This window comes from Vidua macroura, chromosome 5 (genome assembly GCF_024509145.1).
Source record: "Vidua macroura isolate BioBank_ID:100142 chromosome 5, ASM2450914v1, whole genome shotgun sequence".
In the NCBI taxonomy this organism is placed as follows: Eukaryota; Metazoa; Chordata; class Aves; order Passeriformes; family Viduidae; genus Vidua; species Vidua macroura.
Genome location: NC_071575.1, coordinates 73,458,609 through 73,481,070, shown reverse-complemented (window position 1 = coordinate 73,481,070; position 22,462 = coordinate 73,458,609). Strand labels below are relative to the sequence as shown.

At 60.4% G+C, this 22,462-nt stretch overlaps 1 protein-coding gene across 1 annotated transcript; it reads right to left on the bottom strand.

Annotated features, from left to right (window-relative positions):
• Positions 1 to 35: 35 nt before the first annotated feature.
• On the bottom strand, positions 36 to 22,052 carry TNPO3 (transportin 3). Its single transcript, XM_053977060.1, has 23 exons — positions 21,858 to 22,052; positions 15,733 to 15,933; positions 15,035 to 15,108; positions 14,212 to 14,368; positions 12,414 to 12,557; positions 10,440 to 10,615; positions 9,824 to 9,962; positions 8,668 to 8,814; positions 7,890 to 7,997; positions 7,453 to 7,544; positions 6,353 to 6,492; positions 6,095 to 6,286; positions 4,908 to 4,999; positions 4,335 to 4,411; positions 4,056 to 4,116; positions 3,482 to 3,622; positions 2,831 to 2,947; positions 2,294 to 2,388; positions 2,009 to 2,165; positions 1,496 to 1,663; positions 1,261 to 1,373; positions 579 to 669; positions 36 to 504 (listed from the first exon to the last, which is right to left on the bottom strand). The coding sequence occupies exons 1-22, from the start codon at positions 21,981 to 21,983 to the stop codon at positions 609 to 611; spliced, it is 2,778 nt and encodes a 925-aa protein (XP_053833035.1). The 5' UTR covers positions 21,984 to 22,052; the 3' UTR covers positions 36 to 504; positions 579 to 608.
• Between the last annotated feature and the right edge of the window lie 410 nt (positions 22,053 to 22,462).

The window sequence follows — 22,462 nt, the reverse complement described above, 5'->3', positions numbered from 1 at the left end:
CAAACAAGAAAACAAACAAAAAAAGCAGAACAAAATAAAATATAAATCTCTATTTGCAGAGTCCGTCCCGCCTGTGTCGTCTCTGGGAGTCGGCACCAGGCAGGCCACGGTGGGCTCAGGGGGGCAGCGCCCCAGGACCCCCACACTGACCCCCCATCTTCCATAACAATTTGTATTGTTTGTTTTTTGTTTGTTTCTTTTCCTTCTTTTTTGTCTCCATTTCACAGAAAGTTTTTCTACTTCTTTTGCTGCCGGGCGAATCCGAGTGGATCCGTGAGACTCCGGTGCCTGGTGGGTTGCAGTTGGGTTGGAGGTGTTCCCCTTGGGCTGTTGCTCGTGGCGGTGGCCGAGCTCGGGGCCGCGAGGCCGCCGGGCAGGCGGGACCCCCGAGCCGTCCTCCCGTGGCTCCGGACTCCGGGACGCGCTGGAGCGGGCGAGAGCCCTCGGCTGATTGTGGGACACATTCTTGGGTTGCTGTTTCCTGTCTTCTCCTTAAAGACATTCCTGGGAGGAGGAAGGGAGCTTCAGCCCTTTGTCCCCGTCCTGTGGGGCGGGGGATCCCAGAGCCAGGCCCTTACCTGGGAGACAGGTGCCACGTGGAGCCGGAGCTATCGGAACAGGCGGGTGAAGTCCCTCAGAGCCCAGCAGACTTGTTTACATTCCTCAGCACTGCAAGACAAGGGATGACCCCAAGGCGATGTTTGGGACCCAGGGAAGGTGTCCTGCCGAGGGATGGGAGCTGGGAGCGTGGCAGCTCGGCTCCGAGGTGTTGGGAGAGATGAAGGGACAATCATCAGGGCAGAACGAGGTCGGCAGCCCCCGGGACTGTCCCTGGAGGAGATCTGTGTGCCACCACGGTGGTGGCTGGGTGGAAAGAACCAGCTGCCCCCAGGCACTTGGCCTCTGGGATTTGTCCAGGGACAAGATGCAGCCAGGCAGAGGGAGTCAACGTTCCCAAAGCAGCTGGTGGCCCTGGGAAGGGACAGGCCCAGGCAGGGCCTGGCAGCTGGAACCAGTGACTCACGGGGATGAGGAGGTGGGTCAGGAAGGGCCAGCAGCTCCGCAGGGATCGGGCCGGGCAGAAAAACCCGTTGGGTGACGGCAGCGGCGCCGCGTGGCCCCCAGGGTTCCGTGTGCCCGTGCAGGCAGATGGCACATCCCAGCAGGATGAACAGCACAGGCAGGGCTGGGGCTGGGGGCTGCTGGACGCCAGCCTGAAGGAGGGAGCTGGTGCCAGCTGGAGACCCTGGTGCCACTCACCTGGTGACCTGCTTGTGGAAGTCGGTGAGCTGTTTGTGTGTCACCTGGATGGCTCCACCCGTGGTTTCCTTTGGCAACCCCTTCAGCGAGTTCTCCAGCCAGCGGCAGAACGTCTGTGCCAGGGAAAGGGAGGAACTCGGAATGTGGAGCCCAGCTTGGCTCCCGGGCCCTGCCTCGGCAGAGCTTCGGGGTCCCAGCCCCACCCTCTGGGGGTCCCTCCCGTCCCTCCCCTCACCGGGCGGTCGATCTGCATGATCTCCCAGAGCACCTCGGCGACGTCGGGCAGGGTGTAGGGTGGGAGGCAGAAGCAGCACGTCTGCAGGAGCTGGTTCACGAGCTGCTGCCCCAGCTGGGTCATCACCTGGTTGATGAGCTCCTTCCGCACCTCAAAGTCGTCCTCATGCTGTGGGAGGAAGGAGAAGGGGGTGGGCAGGACCTGGGGACAGGGGCACACTGGTCCTGGGGACAGGGATAAGCTCCTCACTCTGCAGGCAACTCCCAGAGCTTCTCTGCCAGCAGTGGCGGAGAAACCAGGGTGGTTTGTGGGGACAACAGGACAGGGCAGATGGGGATGATGGGGCTGACAGGGTTTGGAGCAGCCTGGGACAGTGGGAGGTGTCCCTGCCATGGCAGCGGGTGGAACTGGAGGGGTTTTGAGGTCCCTTCCCACCCAACCCATTCCAGGATTCCATGGTGACATCCACACGGAGGAGGAGCCTCCTGAGGAACGTCCCTGTGCGTCACTCACATCGTTGGCCACCCCAGTGTGGATCAGATCCCGCAGGAATTTCATGACGCTGCAGTTGGCGTCCCGGTGGTCCAGGGTGGTGGCAGCGATGGCCCACTGCAGGATCGGGATCATCACCTGGCTGCGCAGGAGGGTGACGGGGCTGCGCTGGATAAACCTGCCCGGGAGACAGACGGACGTCAGGGCAGGCCCTGCCTCTCCCCACTCCACTGCTCCCACAGGGCCCCCCACGGGGACCCTCCATGAGGGGAGAGGGGCCGGGTGTCCTGTGGGAGGAGGTGGCACCTGGCTGCCAGGCGGAAGAGGTCATCCACGGTGTCCGGGTGGTTCTGGAGGCCATTGGGTTGCTCGAGGAGCTGGAAGGTGGGGATGCAGAGAGCCTAGGAAGAACAGGGATCCATCAGCAACTACCTGGGATCACTCCTCAAGCTGCCCTTCCCCACATGGAACAGGCTAGGGCTGCCCCATCCCTGCAAGTGTCCAAGGACAGGCTGCAGGGGGCTGGGGACAACCTGGGATAGTGGAAAGTGTCCCTGCCCTTGGACGGGCTTCAAGGTCCTGTCTCGCCCAAACCAGTTTGAGATTCTATATAGACTGGATATTAGGGAAAATTGCTCCTGGAAAGGGCTGTCCAGCCCTGGCACAGCTGCCCAGGACAGGGGTGGAGTCCCCACCCCTGGAGGGATTGAAAAGCTGTGTGGGTGCGGCACTTGGGGACACGGCCAGTGGTGGCCTCAGCAGTGCTGGGGACGGTTGGACTCAAGGTGCTCTGAGGGATTTTCCACCCTGAGTGACGCTGTGATCAGGGTAGGTGGGTCCCACCTGCAGCATGTCGAGCAGGCCCTGCCGGCAGCCCTCCTCCATGCCGTACTCATCCACCAGGATGCTGCCCAGGTAGAGGAAACAGGAGTGCTGGTGTTCCCGGTACACATTCACCATCTGGGGAGACAGGAACGCTGCACAGGCACCGCCAGATCTGCCCTGACCCCACACCCCTCCGGGCCCAGCCTGTCCCCTGTGGGCAGGGACATCCCAACGGACTCGCACAGCTCCTGGGAGCATCTCTGTGCTGAGGCTCCCTGAGCCAGCAGCGCTTATCCATGGAAGCTTCTCCTTGGAGCCTGGCGGGAGCCAAGCGGAGCAGGGAACACCCAGCTCTGGGATTCACGGATCCTTCCTTCAGGCTGGGTTACCTCCCCAGGGAGCTGCACCACGCAGGGTTTCACACACCTCCCAAATCACACACACACACACACACGGGGATCCACAACCCGGCATCCCCCACCTCTTCCAAAGCCTCTCTCCTCCCCAAGGGTTTATGCTGGAATTCCCAAGACTGCCAGGATTCACTGCAGCACCTCCCAGTGCCCACAGCCATCCCCGCGACGCTGGCGGCAGCCGCAGTGACCTGAGCGAGGCCCTCGAGCCAGCTGCGTCCCCCGTGTCCCCCAGAGCCCGGTGGCCCAGCCGCACCTGGGTGACGAGGGGCTGCAGCAGCGCGGCCGAGCCCTTGCCCACGCAGCGCACGGCGAAGCGCAGGCAGCGGCAGCAGCGCTCCACGATCCGGTTGTCGGCACTGTGCTTGTTCAGGGTCTCCGACAGCACCGGCCAGATCTGGGCACGGACGGGTGGCAGGGGTCACACCTGACCGCCCATTCCCTCCCGGTCCCCACAACACCCAGATCCCAGTGAGGGGCAGCAGATGAGGGACGAAAGCTTTCTGGAGGAGCCTGGGGTAGCTGATCCCCTCCGGTGCAGCGTGGCAAATGGGACACGGGCAGGGAAACCAAACACCTGGGACATTCCCAGAGCCAAGGCCTCTTCCAGAGGGTTGAAGGCTCAAATTTCCCCTCCACACCCCAATCCCTGCTTCCGCGAGGGACAGGAGGGTGCCCCACAGCTCCCCTCCTGTACAGACACATGGATCCACTGGCAGCCAAAGATTGGGACTCTGTACAACACCCAAGGTACCCCCATACCTGGAAACTCCCACCCCAAAAGCCCGCACCAGAACCCTCTCCCCAAATCCCAGCCCTCTCCCACGCACCTCCTGAATCACTTTTTGGCACGGGTGCACCTGGCCGTTCTCGACAATGGGGTTGGTGTGTCTGTGGGAACAGCCAAGGGTTAAGGGGAGTTTGGGATTAAAGCCAAGGAAAAGGGTTGGAGCTGTTGGAAGTGGACCAGCAACTGGCTTGGGGGGGCACCTCAGGAGCTGGAACCTGGAGAAGCAGAGACTTCCAGCCCATTCCCCAAAGGCTGGGGAGAAGGAGGCGGTGCAGAGTCAGGCTCTGGGGGAGCAGCAGTGCCCCAGCTCCTTCCTCACCTGAAAATGACAGCGAGTCGATCCAGGGGCACTGTAGGGTCTGAGGAGAGGCCATTGCTTGGCTCCTGGGAGAGCAGCTGGAAAATGAGGGAAAAGATAGGATTTCAGAGCACAGGTAGCCCTGGGAAGACACTGCCTGGACACTGACCCCACCAACAGCACCTCTTCACCTCCTCAGGTGGGACTTAGGGAAGGGCTCAGTCCTGGACACGTCCTGTGTGGGTGCTGGGCCCTGCCCCCATGGAACAAGTGACAGGATGAGAGGGAACAGCCTCAAGATGAGCCAGGGGAGGGTCATGTTGGATACTGGGGAAATTATTCCTGGCACAGCTGCTCAGGGCAGGGGTGGAGTCCCCATGCCTGAAGGAGTTTAAAAGCTGTGTGGATGTGGCACTTGGGGACATGGGCAGTGGTGGCCTTGGCAGTGCTGGGGTACAGCTGGACTCCAGGGGGTCCAGGGGCTTCTCCAACCCAAACAATTCCATCACTCTAGGATACACCTCTGACTCTGAGGACACAGTTGCTGTAGCAGGGCTGGCCACTGTCCCCACTGTCCCCCCCATCCAGACACACCTTTTTGAGCGCCAGCACCTGCACGGCGCAGAGCTCGCTCAGGCACTCCGAGATCTTCTCCAGGGGCAGCCGGGCCAGCACCAGCGCCGTCCCTGCAAGGACACACACGGCTCAGGAGCAGGGATGCAGCACAGGAGGGTGGCTGGGCAATGACATTCCCAGATGGAAAGGCTGCGGGACAGGGGCAGGGCCTGGGAGAGCTTCCCTGCAGCTGAACCTGGCTCTGGCTGAACCAGACACCGAAAACTTCACTCCAGCAGGGAGTGACGCTGGTGGGAGGGACAGGGACAGGCCAATGGATGCCACAGGCACTTCTGGGCCTGCTGCGTGTCCCCAGTGTCCCTGTCCCAGTCCAGCAGCACCGTGAGATCCCGGGAAGCTCCAGGGAAGGTGCTTTGGGGCTCCCAGCCATGGAACATGAGGAGCGTTGAGCTGCTCCCACTCCCATGGGCAGCAGCTCACTCCCAGCTCCGGCACAGCCAGGATCTGGCTGTGGTGCCAACCACCGTGGGGGAAACCTCCCTGGCTTGTTCTAAGGGAGGGGGAGAAAACCCTTTGGCAGGAAGAGGAGCAGCTCGGCCAGCGTTGGGGCATTCAGTGGAACAAGGGGAGTTTTGTCTGCCATGGCAGCACACAACTGCAGGGAAGGCTCCCTGGTTCTGGGGGTAAAAGTTCCAGCAGCACTGGAATTCATTGGAAATCTTTAATGCACATCCCCAAAAACAGCCATGGCTGAGGACGCTCATGGTGCCTAACAGTCCAGTGAGACACCAACACTCTGAGTTGAAAATCTCTGTTCTCGAGCCCAAACTCTCTAAAATGACCAATACTCCCAAATCTCCACCCTCTGTGTCCAGCAGGTGATTCCCAGAGTTTGGATGGAGCACTGCCAGCCTGGCTCTCAGCATTTCCCACATGTTCTTCGCACATATCTAGCCCAGGACACTCCCTGAGCTCTGTCTCAGGGATGGGGACCCGTTACCAATCTAGGATTTATTTCTGCCTCCAGCCCCAAGGGAACTCCTGAGGATGCTCTGCATGTGGAATGGGACTTGGGGCCCATCAGGACAAACGCCGTGTGGATAAGGCTCAGCACCCTGGGGAGCAACTCCCATGGATACCCCAGCAGTTTCCATGGATACCCTGGTAGATCCCACAGACAACCCCCAGACCCCACGGATACCCACCCTTGAGCAGCCCCACGGCAGCCTCGGGTGACAGCGCGAAGGAGTCGAGGGCGCGGGCGATCTCCAGCAGCCCCGAGAAGTGCTGGGCCATGTGGTCCCGGCACACGGAGCAGATGTTGTGGATGGCCTTGGCCGCGGCCGACGCCAGGCGCCGGTCACAGAGCCCCTTCATCAGGTAGCCCAGCACGGGATCTGCAGAGACAGGGGCCGGGTCAGGGGGCGGCGGGCGCGGCGGGGCCGCGGGGGAGCGGGACTCACCCAGGAATTGCGGGTTCCTGTCCACCACCTCGCTCATCTCGCCCACCAGCTCGATGCTGGTGTAGCGCACGGCCGTGTGCACCGACTCGGGCAGCCGCACCACGCCCTCCAGCACCTCCACCAGCGTCGGGTTGTTCTCCCTGTGGGACAGCCTCGGCTCAGCGCCCGGAGCGGGCCGGGAGGGGCCCCACTGCCGGGCAGGACGCTCTGAATGTGGAATGTGACGTGGAGCACACTGGGACAAACCCTGCGAGGATGGGGCTCAGCCCCACGGGTACCAGTGCCACAGCAGGGGACAGACAGGGAACACCAAACACCTCCAGGGAGAGCCCCACCACTACTGGGGGACACGAGAACCAGGGGGGTTCATTATTTGGGAACTGCCTCCTCCGCTGTAGGAGGGTGTGATGGGGTGATCCTGGGCTGGAGTTCCCAGTGCTTCCAGCCAGCGCCCCCAGGAACAAGACATTGGAAAAGCGAGCAGGAGCAGCCTCAACACAGATAACACGAGATGTGAAGGGACTGAGGTGACTCCTCCAGGTGCCTGGAGAGCAGGGGGATAGGATTCCCAGCCTCACAAGGACGGGAGGGATGGTGTTACCAGCCTCCTTGGGAAAAGGAGTGGTGGCAATCACAGCCAGGGAAGAGAGGTATGGGCATCCCAGTGTCCCAAGGGTGGGAGGGACAGCATTCCAAGCCCAGGGAAGGTCAGCTGGGTTGTCCCACTGGTGGCAGTGCACAGGACTCGCTGTGGGCTCAGCACACTGGGTATCGCCTGTCCATGCTTCCACTGCCACTAACATAGGAGGAAACACTTTCAGTGACTTAACCGTCCCTAAGGATACCTAGGAAAACTCCACCTGGATGTGGAAGGATCCCCAGTGAATGGTTTGGGTGTGAACGGACCCCAAAGCCCCTCCAGTGCCACCCCTGCCATGGCAGGGACACACCTTCCACAGTCCCAGGTTGTTCCAAGCCCCAGTGTCCAGCCTGGCCTTGGGCACTGCCAGGGAAGGGAAGGTCCTCGGGATATTTGTGGTGTCCGTGTCGCACAGAGGCAGCCCTGGCCCCCAGCCCCCCTGGCCACAGGCAGGACTCACTGGTCGACGCTCTTGGCGATGGAGGCCATGATGAAGAGCACAGCTTCTGTCACCTCCCAGGGCGGGTTCCCGTCCTTGAGCGTCGCGTAGAGCTGCAGGAGGGGACGGTCACCGAGGGGCCACGAACCCCCATCACCAACCCCTGCCCCAAGGCCCTGTTCCTGACCCCTCCCTACCTCCAACTCCCACCCCATCTGTGGGCCCACAGAAACCCCATATTCCACAGGCTACCCTGACATTGTGGGACCACAGTGGCTTTCCCCAAAATGTCAGAAACCTCCAGCTGCTCCCACACCTCCTGCTCTCCCAGAGCAGCTCCCACCACACACTTCCTCATGCACAAGATGTGTGTGATCTCCTCCAGTCCCAAAAGCCACCAGGGCTCGGTGACCCCCCTTGGCATTTGCCTGCACCTCACTGCACTCCCACAAACCCACCTGAGCAAAGCATTCCACTGAGCCCACCAGGAAGATCAGGTCTTTCACCAGGTCCGAGACACGCATCCGGAACTCCCCGAAGTCATCGGTCTCCTCCGGGACACCCTCCTGAGGGAGAGGAGGGAGAGCACAAGGGCAGCTCAGGGGAGTCCAGGTTCCCACTCAGCCACAGCCAGGGGAACACCAGTGATTCTGTTTTAAGGAGATACAGTATTCCTGCCCTCCTGTCACAGACCAAGCTGCTGGAGGGACTGGAGAATTGTGCCCAAGGAAAACATGACCAGGCTGAGCACACACTGTGTATTCCTGCTCCACCTCCGAGGGAAGGAAGGAATGGGAAGCAAGTGAATGAGAAGGAGAGGAGACAATAAACCATCCCAGACTGCATGGAAGATAGCAGCTGTGGCTAGTGAGCCATGCCATCCTTATCCCAACAAAACTGCCTCAAGCAGGGACAACACAGCTCTCAAAGGGGACACACACACATCCCAGTGCCCCAGCTGTTCCACAGGGACACACACATCCCAGTGCCCAGCTGTTCCATAGGGACACACACACATCCCAGTGCCCAGCTGTTCCATAGGGACACACACACATCCCAGTGCCCAGCTGTTCCATAGGGACACACACACATCCCAGTGCCCCAACTGTTCCATAGGGACACACACACATCCCCCTGCCCAGCTGCTCCACAGGGACACACACACATCCCCCTGCCCAGCTGTTCCATAGGGACACACACACATCCCCCTGCCCAGCTGCTCCACAGGGACCTTACGTGGTCGGAGTCGAGCTGGCAGTGCCGGGCCAGCGCGTGCAGCAGGCGCTGGATGTAGGCTTTGAAGATGCTGTGGATCACAGCATCGTCCGTCTTGTACAGGTGCTCCCCCAGTCTGTACCAGAAGTTAAAGGAAATTTCTACCACCTGTTTGGAAAGAAAAATGCAGCATTTTGTTACAGAATAGCAGAACACAGAATGGTTTTCCCCCCACTCTGTAAGTGGTCCCGGTGCAGAAACCGACACCCTGGCCCTGGTGGCAGCAGTGGCAGCACCACAGACGTGTGTCGGAGCTGCTGTGCCACACAGCGGTGACACAGCGACCAGCTGCCCCAGATCCACCGATTTCTCTGCCTGTCAGCTAATAAAGGGCTTGGGACCCCACAGTGGCACTGAAGAGCTGCCCCAGCTCTTGGCAGCCAAAGCCCCTCTGGCCCAGAACCACCCCAGAGTGAAGCCTGGGGCTCTGGGAGCAGCTCAGGCTGGAAGTGGGTGCAGCCCCTTTGTGGTGGGTTCTTTTATTTCATGTGTGGTTACTGCACAAAAACCACGAGTGTGGATTTAGTCAAGAGCAGCTGCAGAGCTCCATGGCCCCCTCAGCACTCAAGGCACAGGATGAGGTTGTGGCCAAGGAAAACTGAGTTTAACAGACCTGGGAAGGGAGGAAAACGGGCCCCGGGACCCCAGGGAGCGCATGGGGCTTGCTGGAGCACAGCCGCTCTGCACCTCCTATGGCAAACCAGCCAGGCAGCAGCTCCCATCCACTGAACACAGGCAGGGACCAGCTACTGGCACTTAATTAAAGGTTTGGGAAGAATAAAAGGATAAAGAATTAAATAAAGGCTAAAAAGAGACCAAAACAATGACAAGTTTTGCTCCTTAGGCAGGTGGGCAGGAGCTTTGATGTGAACCAGCATTTCAGTCACCCACAGGGCAAAATTCCCAGGAACTACAAATCCCCACTGAGCTCGACTTTAATGTGTGGGAAAGCACTAACAGGGGTTTCAGAGCCGTGCTGGCAACCCCGGACTTGCAGGACACGCGGAAGGGAGGAAATGCCCTGCCCGTGAGTGCAGAGCGGGAATTCCAGAGCCAGCAGCTCCCAGGGACCCCGAGTGTGGCAGCAGCAGGGAAGAAGTGCCTGGCTCCTGCTCACCTCGTACTGCGGGTGCCCCGCGCAGATGAGCAGCAGCTCCAGCGTGCGCAGGTCGCCCAGGCCCTGGCCCGGCGTGCACACGATCTTGTCCAGGAAGGTCTCGCACAGCTCGGTGAACACACGGCAGTAGTTGAGCACCCTGCGGAGGGACAAGGGTTGGATCAACCTCACGGGCTTTACCCCAGTGCAGGGCAGGGCTGGGCCAAAATGTGCCCAGAGCCTTGGCCGGAGCAAGAAACCCCAACTTCTGCTTCTCCAGCAGCTGGGAAACACTTCAGCAGGGGAAGTGAGTGCAAACACTGGGCTCCAATAAGTAAATCTGCTGCAATACTGATCTCAAACTTCTCCAAAAGCCCAGTGAGGGCAAGGTTCCAGTCCAGCCCAGCCCCTGGCCCCTCCAGGTCCCTCTTGCAGTGAGAGGCCCAGACCTCCCCCCAGGATTTGGGTGTGACCCCACGAGTGCCCAGCACAGGGACGGGCACTGCCCAGCCCCAGTGCCCCCATCACTGCTGGTGCTCCTGGCACTGGTATCTCCATTTGGAGGGACATGGCACCAGCTGGGTCAGCGCTGTCCTGCCCATCCCTCCCAGACACAGCACAGGTCCCTGTCCCTCACTTGTCCAGGTCCTCCCGTGCCACAGCCATGTGATAGGCACTCTCGAGGGTGAGCACGCCCTGGAAGAGCTGCAGGGCCAGGGGCAGGTTGGTCTCCACGTTCTCGATGGCGTAGAGGGCCGAGCACACGCAGTCCGACGCAGCCTCGTGCAGGTTGGACGAGGTCTTGTCCTGTTGCTGCAAGGCACAAAAGCCCAGCAATTATCAAAGAATCCTGGAATCTCCTGAGATAGAAGGGCCCCACAGGGATCACAGATCCAGCTCCTGGCCCTGCACAGACACCCCAACAATCCCAGCCTGGGATCCCTGGGAGGGGAGCTCCAGCAGCCTCAGGGCTGTGCCCATTCCCCAGGGAGCCTGGGCAGTGCCCAGCACCCACTGGGGAAGAACCTTTCCTGCTTTCCAGCCTGACCCTGCTCTGGCACGGCTCCAGCTGTTCCCTGGGTCCTGTAACTGGTCACCAGAGCAGAGATGGGAGCTGCCCCTCCACTGCCCCAATTGTATCATGCAATCAGACAGTAATGAAACCACCAGGTTTTTGTTCTTGTTCCCACAATGGTTGGATTTGATCCTGGAGATCTATTCCAACCCAAAGAATTCTGTGGAAACACTCTGTAGAGGTCCTGCACAGCCACAGCCCCCACTCCCCCCCACCAGCCTTGTAACCTGCTTCCCTAGACACTCCAGGTCAGACTGACCCTTCCCCAAGGGACCCTGGCAAATTCCCTGGCAAACACAGGAGGGAAAACACCAGCTGGAAGCCAGGGCAGCTTGGAAGGAAGGAAACCATCATACTGCTCATCACCTGGCTGGACAGGGAGTCATCACTCCCACTGGGAGGAGAGGTGGGAACTGGGGAGTCCTTGGTGGGGAAGGAGACGAGGATGTGTGGAATATTTGTGTTTCCACAAGGATGTGTGGAATATTGACCAGGGATGGCTGTGGGAGGGTCAGTGAACTCCATGGGTGGTGAATGAGTGAGGGGGGTTTACAGGGAAGGAGACAGGACATACAGAGAACCAGGAGAGAGCAAACAGGGAAGAAACAAAGCAGAGACTCCGAGTCCTACTGAATGAGGTCTCAACAGATTTTGGAAACAATTCCTGGTGCCACTGAAGAGAGAAGGGGAGGAAGGAAAAACACCCCACCTGAAGTGCCATGAACCACTAAACAGGCTGGTGAGCCCCACAGCCTGTCCTGGGAGCAGCTCCTGCTACAGCTCCACTCAAAGCAGGATCCCACATGGATATTCAGGATCCTGCATGGGTATCTTTCCTTGGGAGCCCTCATCTGCATTTGTCATTGATTGAATCATGGAAATGAGGGATCCCATGGGAGAGAGCGAGGAGGGACAATCTCTGCAGCAGAAACCTCTGTCCTCCAGGAACTCCTCGCTCTGGCTCCACTGCCTGCCTGCCCTGGCTCCATGGCACAGGACTCTCCACACCTCCAGCTCTCCCACACTCAGCTGGACAAACACCCCAACACCTCCAGGAGGGGATCTCCCAAGGATAAAGGGTCAGAAAATGAATACTGCTTTACTGACAATCTGGGAAGAAACCAAAATAACCTCAACCCCCCTGATCTTCCAATGCCCAGCCACAAGGATGACAAACCTCACCTGGCACCCCCTGAGTGGGACAAACCTCACCTGGCACCCCCTGGGTGGGACAAACCTCACCTGGCACCCCCTGGGTGGGACAAACCTCACCTGGCACCTCCTGGATGGGACAAACCTCACCTGGCACCCTCAGGTGTGATAAACCTTACCTGGCACCTCATGGGCAGCAGGACGTCCCTGACTGCCCTTCCCAGCAGAGGGACTGCCTGCTCTGTGGAGCTGATCTGGCCCAGAGGGAACCAGAGAGTCCCTGCACGACACAGGAGGGATGAACCCCTGCCCCACGCCTCAGTCCTGCTGGGATTCCCCAGTGCCCCCACCCCAGAACCCCCCTACCTCCTGGGAAACACTCACCAGCACCTCGAAGAGCAGGGACAGCAGCTTGCTGTTGGCCATGAAGGTGCTGTCCAGGACACCCAGGTTGAACCAGCTGCCCAGGCACCGGAAGATTTTGATGAGCATTTTCTCCTCGTTGCCCGCTTTCTCCACACACGTCACCTGCGGGGCACGGAAGAGCCAGTCAGGATCTGACTCCAGCGGGTGATCCATGAGAAATAACCAATAACATCCTCTGGAGTCCACATGAGAGCATTCCAGAGGCAGGCTGCTCCCAAAGGCCCTGTCACCAACAGCCCTGGACTTAGTGAGAGGGAGGGACAGAGCCCACAGGAGCAGGAAGAGCAGCTGGAGCACCTCCCTCACTCCCACTGCTGCAGGATCCCGTGTCGGGCCAGCGCAGCACAGCCATCAGAGATGTTCACACCTGACAAATCCCAGTTTAACCCTTCTCCCAGAAAACCACCTCTGCAGAGAGAAGCTGGTGCTGAGAGCCAGACCTAGCCCAAGGGACATTCCAAACATGCCACCCCAGCGTCCAAGCCAGGATGTGCCGAGATGTGGGATGGCAGCAGCTCATTCCCAGTGCTGACCAATGCTCCAGCTGCGGCCCAGCGCCAGCAGAGCCCTGCCCAAAGCCCCAGCCTCAACTGGCACAGGGAAAGGGGGAAGAAGTGGACAGGCAGGACATGGAAAAAGATCCCAGAACCCCTGGACTGGCCCAGGAATCCTTGCACAAGAGCCTTCCAGAGATCTTCTCCCCTCACTTGACACTTCAGTCCTAAAGGCAGAATGCTGCACCTCATCACAGTCCCTGGAATGCTGCTTTAACCCCTCATTTTGTAACTGAAGAGGGGAATTTGGCATTTCAATCCTACACAGAAAATATACATTTGGCTCTTCAGGTAGGTGGTGGAAATGCCCATGCTGGCACCAGCAGGGAAAGCTCAGGAAAGCTTCAGGCAGGTGCAGAGGGGGCAGGAATGTGCAGGGACAGGGCCAGCCCTTGCTGATCCCCTGTCAGCTCTGAGCAGCCGTGAGCATGAGAGAGGTGACGCTGCCTGTGTCCCCAGCACGTCAATCAGGATCTCCCAGGGATGCTGGGAAAAGCTGGGGCTGGACATGGCTGGAGGGGACAGGCCAGTGCGAGGGTTTCCTGATGTGCCAGCTGGGATATCCCAGGGGTCCCAGGAAACGATGGGGCTGGAGAAGACAGCATAGTGTGGGGACCAGCCAAGATCTCCCAGGTATCCCTGGAAAAGCCGGGGCTGGCTGGGCAGGATGGCCCTGGACAGGCACTTGAGGAAGGTGAAGGAATTTCAGAGTGAGCAAGGACTTGCTCAGACAACTTATCCCAGGAACAGGTGGAGCTGGGCTGCCCCAACAGCTGCAGTGGCACTGGCAGGGAACTCTGCTGGGATAAATGTGGAATGGGGGAACAGGCTTCTCCAGCAACACCTGAGCTGCTGGGCAGAGGACACAGCTCAGCTCCATTTCCTGATACAGGGTAAGGGGAAGCAGCCTCGAGCTGTGCCAGGGGAGGCTCAGGTTGGATCCTGGAAAAATTCCTTCCTGGAAAGGGTTGTCCATCCCTGGCACAGCTGCCCAGGGCACGGGTGGAGTCCCCATCCCTGGAGGGATTTCAAAGCCATGTGTGTGTGGCACTCAGGGACGCGGTCAGTGGTGACCTTGGCAGTGCTGGGGGATGACTGGACACGTGGGGGCTCTGAGGGCTTTTCCACCCCAAACAAGGCCACGATCCCCTGAGGCAGGCTGGGCCGTGGGGCAGGGGCAGCTGCAGCTGGAGGCTGCTCACCAGCAGGGACACCACGGTGCTGGAGTAGTAGGCCAGGTCCTCGATGATCTCGGTGCGGCGGTTGGCCCCGATGCGCAGCGAGCGGCTGTGCACCTCCTCGGGCAGCACCGTCAGGATCTCCAGCAGGAAGGGCAGCGACGTCACGTCATTGCTGTACCTGCCAGGAGGGACAGGGGACACCTCAGCACTGCGGAACAGCAGTGCACCCCGGACCACGGCAGGGCTTTAAGGTCCCTTCCCACCCCAAGCACCCCACGATTCCATATCCCACGGATTCGGCAACAGTCCTGCCTCAAGGACAGGCAGTGTCCAGCCACAGCCCTGCCAAGAGGAGCCTCCAGGATGGCTCAGCCCAAATTTCCAACAGAGCAGTGACAGCAGCTTTCCCAGCCCATGAGCTCTGGGAGTCCAGGTGCCACTGCCCAGACAAATCCCATCCCCTCCTGTTGCCAACGGACACAGGGCCACCTCAGGGTGGTGGCAGCCCCAGGGGCTGTTGCTGTCACTGTGCAGCAGCGTGTGGCATCCCATGGGGACATCTGGGGACACCCAAGAGTGACTGGCTCCAGCCCCACTGCTCCATTCCACAGCACAGACACAGCTGAGGGAAAGAGGGATTGTCCCTAACAAAACAGGGATGAGGAAAAGCGCTGAGTGTTGGGCTGTGAGCAGGGAAGCATGAATGGCAGACAGCCCCTCCTGCCACCACCAAGGGCAGCTGAAATCAGCCATCACGGGAGAAAAATTTCCCTTTCCTGCACCACACCCGCCTGACACAGCCCAGTGAACAATCCCCAGGCCAGGGGCAGGAACAGTCACTCACTTCTCCACCAGTGTCTGCACACAGCCCTTCCACGAAGCCATCTGCAGGGCGAGGTCAGCTATTGCCAAAGCGAGCTGGAAGGGAATGGAAAACACAGGGATCAGTGTGGGGAGTGCTGGGATGTGCCCGGGAAATAGGGCTGGCAGGCAGCTCTGGAATCCAGCCCTAACATCCCTGCCAGCAGGTAACTCAGGAATCATTCCCAACGTGGCCCACAGGCAGGGAATTCCAGGATCCATCTCCCAATCCCTGTCTGTGCACAATCCACGCGGTGAAGTGCAGAACACCGGCCGCCCCGAGGGCTGACAATCCCTGCCACAACATTCAGGGGCTGATGGAGCACCGTGGCTCAGCCTGGGGGTGTCAGGGCCCCCAGTGCCACAGGAACATATGGATAATGGCAATGAAGCGTGCAGAGAAATCCCCCTGAACACCCAGGGCACTGCAAGGTTTGGTCTCCATGGCAGAGCACAGGGACAACCCCTGCTCCTCCTCTCCAAACAGCAAACGAGGATGAAATAATGGATGCAACTAAAGGAACCAAGTGATGAAGGAGGGAAAATAATCTTGTGCCAGGCTGGGAGCAGGGATCAGCCTTCCCTGGATCAGTTTTCCAGCCCAGGGAGAGCGGTCCCAGAGTGACTGCCAGGAGCAAGACGCAGAGGGAGCAGCTCCATCCCTCCTCTGCCATCACCAACCTGTGTGACAATGACCGGGGACAGGTCCTTCAAGTTCTGGATGTGGGACAGCAAAGAGTCCCGGAGTGAGGCGTGGGAATCCGTGGGGAGTTCATAGAATGAAGTTTGGATCTTCATCTTCATGGTCTGCGCCGCAAAGTAGCAGGACTCCACATCCTGGTGGATCTGCAGCAGCTGGTCCGAGATCTCCCAAGCATGGACCTGTGGGAAAGCCACGGTGTGGTCAGCGGGCAGGGCCGGGGGGGGTCAGGCTGCTGCAGACAGTCCAAATTTCCCAATGGAAACACAGCCCTGTCCTGCCAGAGCGAGTCCAGAGGAGACCCCGGAGCTCCTCCAAGGCTGGAGCCCCTCAGTTCCCAGGGATCCAGGCTGGCAGAGCTGGGAATGTTCCCCTGGAGAGCAGAAGGCTCCAGGGAGAGCTCAGAGCTCTGCCAGGGCCTAAAGGGGCTCCAAGAGAGCTGCAGAGGGACTGGGGACAAGGCCTGCAGGGACAGGACACAGGGAATGGCTCCCACTGCCAGAGGGCAGCGATGGATGGGAGATTGGGAATTAGGAATTCCTGGCTGGGCTGGAATTGCCAGAGCAGCTGGGGCTGCCCCTGGATCCCTGGAATGTCCAAGGCCAGGCTGGACACTGGGGCTGGAGCAGCCTGGGACAGTGGGAGGTGTCCCTGCCATGGCAGGGGTGGCACTGGAGGTGGCACTTCCCACCCAACCCATTCCATGACTCCCCAGACAGCCCTGGCTGCAGAGCCCACACCGTGCTGCCATCCCCAGGCTGGGGCTGGGCAGGTGCTGGCACTGGGACACCCACCCAAGGAGCTGGAGGGACAGAGCAGCTCCATAACAGACCCTACATGGGCAGAGAGCCCACAGCTCCTATGGGAGAGCAGATTCCACGGGGATCCAATGCCCCACCCTTGCAGGAAAGGGCAACCAGAGGCTTTTCTGGGCTAGGTGGAGTCTCACATGGAAACAAACATGGAGAGAGCCCAGCAAGGCACAGGTGGCAGAGGGGCTTGGATAAAAGTCTCCCCAGACTACAACCACAATATGGAATCCCAGGACTGAGGACACCAGGCCCATCTGAGGGCCCACACCAGGACTCCAGAGCAGAACAGGGATGTGCCCGAGAGCTGGAGGAGAGCCAGGCAGGAGCCTGCCCGGCCTCAGGGCAGCTCCAGCCGGTGCCAGGCTGGTCTGAACCCAAAGGCTCGGTCCTGAGTGTGGGATCAGGGCACTGGTGAGCCAGGGAAACACCAGACAGACTCCAGAGCCCCCTGGCTGGGCTGGGGCATGGGAACAGATTCACTGAGTCCCAGAGTCACTGAGGGTGGAAAAGACCTTCAAGACCATCCAGTACAACCTGAGCCCCATCCCCACCCTGTCCCCAGCCCACAGCACTGAGAGTGCCACGTCCAGTCCTTCCTTGGACACCTCCAGGGATGGGAACTCCAAAACTCCCTGGCCAGCATGGTTAAAAATCCCAAATCCAGCTGATGTGGAAACCTGGGAACAAAACTTGAATCAATTCCATGACCTTCACAGCCCTTGTCTCTGACAGCCTTTGGGCCACAGGACTTCCCTGAGCTCAATCCAGAGTGAAATAAAACCTCTACATCCCTAAAACCCAGCTCTGGTCCTCATTCCAGCTTCACTAATGAAGGCAATTCCATCACAACCCTTGGCCAGTCACTCCAACAGCCAAACAGCTCTCTGTTATAAACCACCGCCTGCCCAACCTCACTTCCAGCTGCATTCCAGCCTGGAAGACAAAATAATCCCCTTTCCAAATCCACCCCCAGGCAGGACAGCCGTGCCCAGAGGCTCCACCCCACCAGTGCTCCAGACCCAAATCCTGGGCCAGGGCTCCCAGGGCTCTCCAGCATCACAGAGGGGAACAAAAGGGCAACACCAGGCAGGATCAGCATGATCCAGGCTGATTCCCAGGAAAACCCAGTCTCTTGCACATGGAAAAGGAAAATGTTATAGTTGGCAATAGCACAAGGCCTAGTTCCTGATCCCACTCCCAGAATTCCTGCTAGGAGCTCTTTCCACGGCCACTGGAGCCTGGAATGCAGCTGGAGCCAACTGCAGAACCCAAAGGGCCCAGACAAGCTGGGGAGGCTGGGACCCTCAGCACCCCACGTGCTCCCCTCTCCCTTCCTCCTTTCCACAGAATCCTCCGAGCTGGAAACCCCCGGAGCCCATCCAGTCCAACAGCTCCCCAGCACTGCCGAGGCCACCACTGCCCCATGTCCCCATGTCCCCAGATGCCACATCCCCACGGCTCCTCAGTCCCTCCAGGTTCAGCCCCCACGGCCGGTGGATCCATCCCTGCCACATCCAGGCGGAAGCACTCCTGGGAGAACAGGGCGTTCTCCCCACCGAGTGCTGGTCCCTCACCACCACTGACCACAGCACGGCCAAGGAGAGCCCTCCCAGAGCCTTCGCACAAGCTCCTCTGCCCTTTCCAGGCTCTGCTCCTCCTCTCCCAGATGCCTCCACGACAGGTGCTGTTCCATGGTCAGGATCTCCTGGTGTAAAACTCGCCTGGAATGACTCTAACAGGGAGTGAGAAAAGCCTGGAGCCAGTGCTGTCATGAACATCTCCCCTGGATTTACTTATCCTCACAGGGAATTCCCACGCTGGGAACAGACAAGAAGTTGAACTCAACACCTACAACAGCCAGAATCCCACCAAACCCTCTCACTGAACTCTTTCTCCCCTCAATCACGGGCTGGTAATTCCCGGTTTGGATGGACACGGTGGCAGACACGGGAGATCCTTCCAAACCCACCAACCCCAGGGCACATGGATAATCTGTCAGGGAACCCAACTCAGCAAAGAGCACAATTATTAATGGGCTGTGAGCACCAAAGAAGCTGTTTCTATGCCTGAAACTCCTCATGGCACATTCAGGAATTCTACAAAGCCAGAGGATTTCCTTCCCAGAAAGCACTTCCTGAACCCCCACTAAAACCCAAACCAACCTCCACTCAATCCACACCAAAATCCCAACACTCAGGTCACAGCCATGGATCCACATGGAACATTCTCCCAGGGCTCTGCTCCAGACACCAGGGATGCAGAGGAACTCCAGCCATTAAGCTGGGAAAGCTGGGACAAGGCCAATCCCACACTGGGTACAGTTCCTCTGCCTGAGGAAACCCCAGCTAGTCTGCAATCAGCCTTCACACAGCTCCCAGCACACGGCTGGCTGAAGGATCCGCAAATTCTGGGATTTAGGTCAACTTGCACCTTCAGCCGAGCTCTCCAGTGCTGTGCAAGCTCGGAGCTGCTCTGCCACGTCCGGCCCCATTTCCCAGGAACAACCAGCAGGAAAGGCCAGAACGAGGCTGCCGGGGGAGCTGAGGGACAAACCTGGGCCCCCAGGGCCCTCCAGACCCAAAGCTGAACCCACGTCCTGCCAGAGGTGCCAGGGATGGGAACTGCGGGGATCTCACTCAGGTTTGGGGGTGCCCAGTGCCAAACCTGAACCCCCACAGAGTGACCCAGGCACCCGAACTCCGCTTCAGGCTTTGCTTTCTCATCCCCACGAGGGGATGTGTCCCACACACACAGTTTCAGAAGGCTTCAACCCACACACAGCGACACCACACCTCAGAGGGCTGCAGGCATCTGCTCTTGCTCTGTACCCCCCTTTTATCCCCCCACGTTCATGCGTGGCACCTGTGTGCCCTCTGTGCCCCGTGTGGTGGCTCAGCACACCTGGGCACTCCATGGCTCAGTGCTGCCAGTGCTGCTCACCTGCTGCTCACAGCTGTGCCCACGGGGATGGGGCTGGGGCAGCCCCACGGCCAATCACCCAAACTGCACCCACACCCAAGGATCTCCCTGTTCCCAGCATCTCCCTGTTCCCACTGCCATCACCCAAACTGCACCCACACCCAAGGATCTCCCTGTTCCCACTGCCCATCACCCAAACTGCACCTGGAATGTCCAAGGCCAGGCTGGGCACTGGGGCTGGAGCAGCCTGGGACAGTGGGAGGTGTCCCTGCCATGGCAGGGGTGGCACTGCAGGGGCTTTGGGGTCCCCTCCCACCCAAACCATCCCAGGATTCTGTGATTACAACTCCAGAAAGGCAAAAGCCAGCGGGAACCCCACCCTGAGAGCTCGTCCCAGCAGAGGCAAACGGGACAGAGCTGAGCAGGGCTGGGCGCTGCGGAAGGGGCACAGACTGCCCAGGGGTGCCAGCAAACAGCCCGTGACAGGTGGCACTGCAGGGACACGGCTTGGCACACAAGAGGATCCAAGCAAACATCCCCTGGGGGGTTAATGCCAGTGCCTCCATCCAGATCAGGGCACGGGGACACCTGAGGGACAAACAGCCAGCACCCAGCCAGGGCCACAGTGACTCCTGTCCCACCAGTGTCACCGTGAGCCCAAGCTGGGAAAGGTCCCACCGGAGCATCCCAGCCCATGCCAGGGAGCTCCTGCTGTGCAGGGTCACCTCAGTGCCCCCGCCAGGGCTGGGACAACCCAGCAGCTCTGAGGAGAGGAGGTGCTGGATGGAACCAGGCTGGGCCAGAACACCTGGGGAATAACTGGGATTCCTTCTGGGAGCAGCTCAGAGGGGAGCAGGGGGAATAACCCAACAAAAGGGGAGAAGCAGGAATGCTGCTGCCCTGGGGCTGAGCTGAGTTAGTAACAACGTTGTTATTGCTGTTTTTATTATTATTATTATTATTGCTATTATTACTACTACCATTCTATCAGAAACAGCCCAGGGAAAAGCCCAGAGAAACTGGAGCAGAGAGCCCGGGATTGCCAGATACTCGGGAAGACAAATCAGTCCCCAAAACCCAAACTCTCCAGGGGATGGGGCGGCCTGACCTGGGGACACCCCTTTACCCAACAGCAATCCTGGGGGGCTCACCCAGGCAGCCCCCAGCCCTACTGGGTGACCCCAGATCTGGGGGTCCCTGGGACAGGGACTCTGGGGTCTTACCCAGGTTCAGGGGAGCCTGGGACAGGACCCATCCCTGAAACGAGCACGTCCCTCCTCCAGCTGCCCCGAGATCTCTGTTCTGGTAGAGCCCCTGCCCCGGGGGAGATGGGGGGAGCAGCAGCAGAGTCCCCCAGACCCAGCTATGGACGTTCCCTTGGGAACTCTGATGGGAACTGCAATGTGGCTGCAGCACTGCAGGGAATTCGGGGGGAGATGGGGAAAACACGAGTTTGTGGGAACAGAGCGGCAAGATTGGCCAGAGGGTGGGAAGGGGCTGGAGCTGAGCTGCTCGGAGAGAGCTGGGACATCCAGAGCAGGGAAGGCCAGGACACGGCTCCTCCCCGACCCCAGGGCAGGGAATCTTGTCCCGCCCCCGGGGAGGGCTTGGGGAAAGGGGGCAGCACAGAGGGGACACTGCCCAGCTCCGGGGTGGGGAAACATCCACCCCCTGAGGGAGGCGGGGACAAAGCAGCTCCAGCAGGAGCCCCCAAAACCCCGACAAACGCCCCAAACCCAGGGGTGTGTCCTGAGGGCTCAGGGGACGGGAAGGAGGCCTCGGCTCCATCCCCTCAGGGATGCCGGCGGCTCCCTCGCCCCGGCCGGCAGGAGAAGCCCAGATTTCCCTCCGGGAGCCGATTCCCCCTTCCCGGCTACCTCAGGACTGTGCCAAACGTCCCAGTCCCTTGTTCCTGGTTACTCACGGAACCGGGGAACAGTTTGGGTGGGAAGGGACCCCCAGAGCCCCTGCAGTGCCACCCCTGCCATGGCAGGGACACCTCCCACTGTCCCAGGCTGCTCCAGCCCCAGTGCCCAGCCTGGCCTTGGGCACTGCCAGGGATGCAGGGGCAGCCCCAGCTGCTCTGGCAATTCCAGCCCAGCCAGGAATTCCCAATTCCCAAGATCCCATCCATCCCTGCCCTCTGGCCGTGGGAGCCATTCCCTGTGTCCTGTCCCTGCAGGCCTTGTCCCCAGTCCCTCTGCAGAGCGCTCCCAGGAATGGGGCAGCCACAGAGCAGCGGGAAGCGGCAGCGGCGGGGTAGAGGCTCCTCGAGGCCGCCAAGGAGCCGCCGTTCCCTTCCCCGCCCCACCCCGGATGGGGCCCGAGGCCTCCCCGCGAGCCCGGGCCCGGTACCCGCCGCCCGCGGCTCTCACCGAGCGCTGCAGTTCGCCCAGCCAGCAGCTCGCCCGCTCCTTGCCGCTGGGGTCGGGGTCGTGGTAGAGCGCCTGCACGGCCTGCTGGACGAGCTGCAGGCTGGGCCGGCCCGGCCCGCGCTCCATGGCCGGTCCCTCAGCGCCGCCCGCCCGCCGCCATCGCCGCTCCGCCGCACCGGGCCGGCCCCCGGAAACGCGCCCGTGCGCCTTCCGTTCCGCGTCCTTCCGTTCCGCCGGCCTCCCTCGCCGCTGCCCGCTCCGCCCCGTTCCGCCCCTTCCATCTCATCGCATCTCATCGCATCCCATCCCAACCCGTCCCGTCCCATCCCATTCCATCGCGTCCCGTCCCGCCCTCTCCCATCCCGCCACGGTTTGTCCCACCGGCCCCCCCTCCACGCCCTGCCCAAAACGGGTTTCCGGCGGTGCAGCGGCCAAATGTGTCCGGGCGCACTCGGCGCGGCGGGAAGGGTCTGTGCCCCCCCCCCCCAAACCGGAGCGTGGGGCCCCGGCACCCCCCGGCACCCCCGGCCTGTCCCGAGGGCTCCAGAGACCCCCCCAAACCGGAGCGTGGGGCCCCGGCACCCCCCGGCACCCCGGCCTGTCCC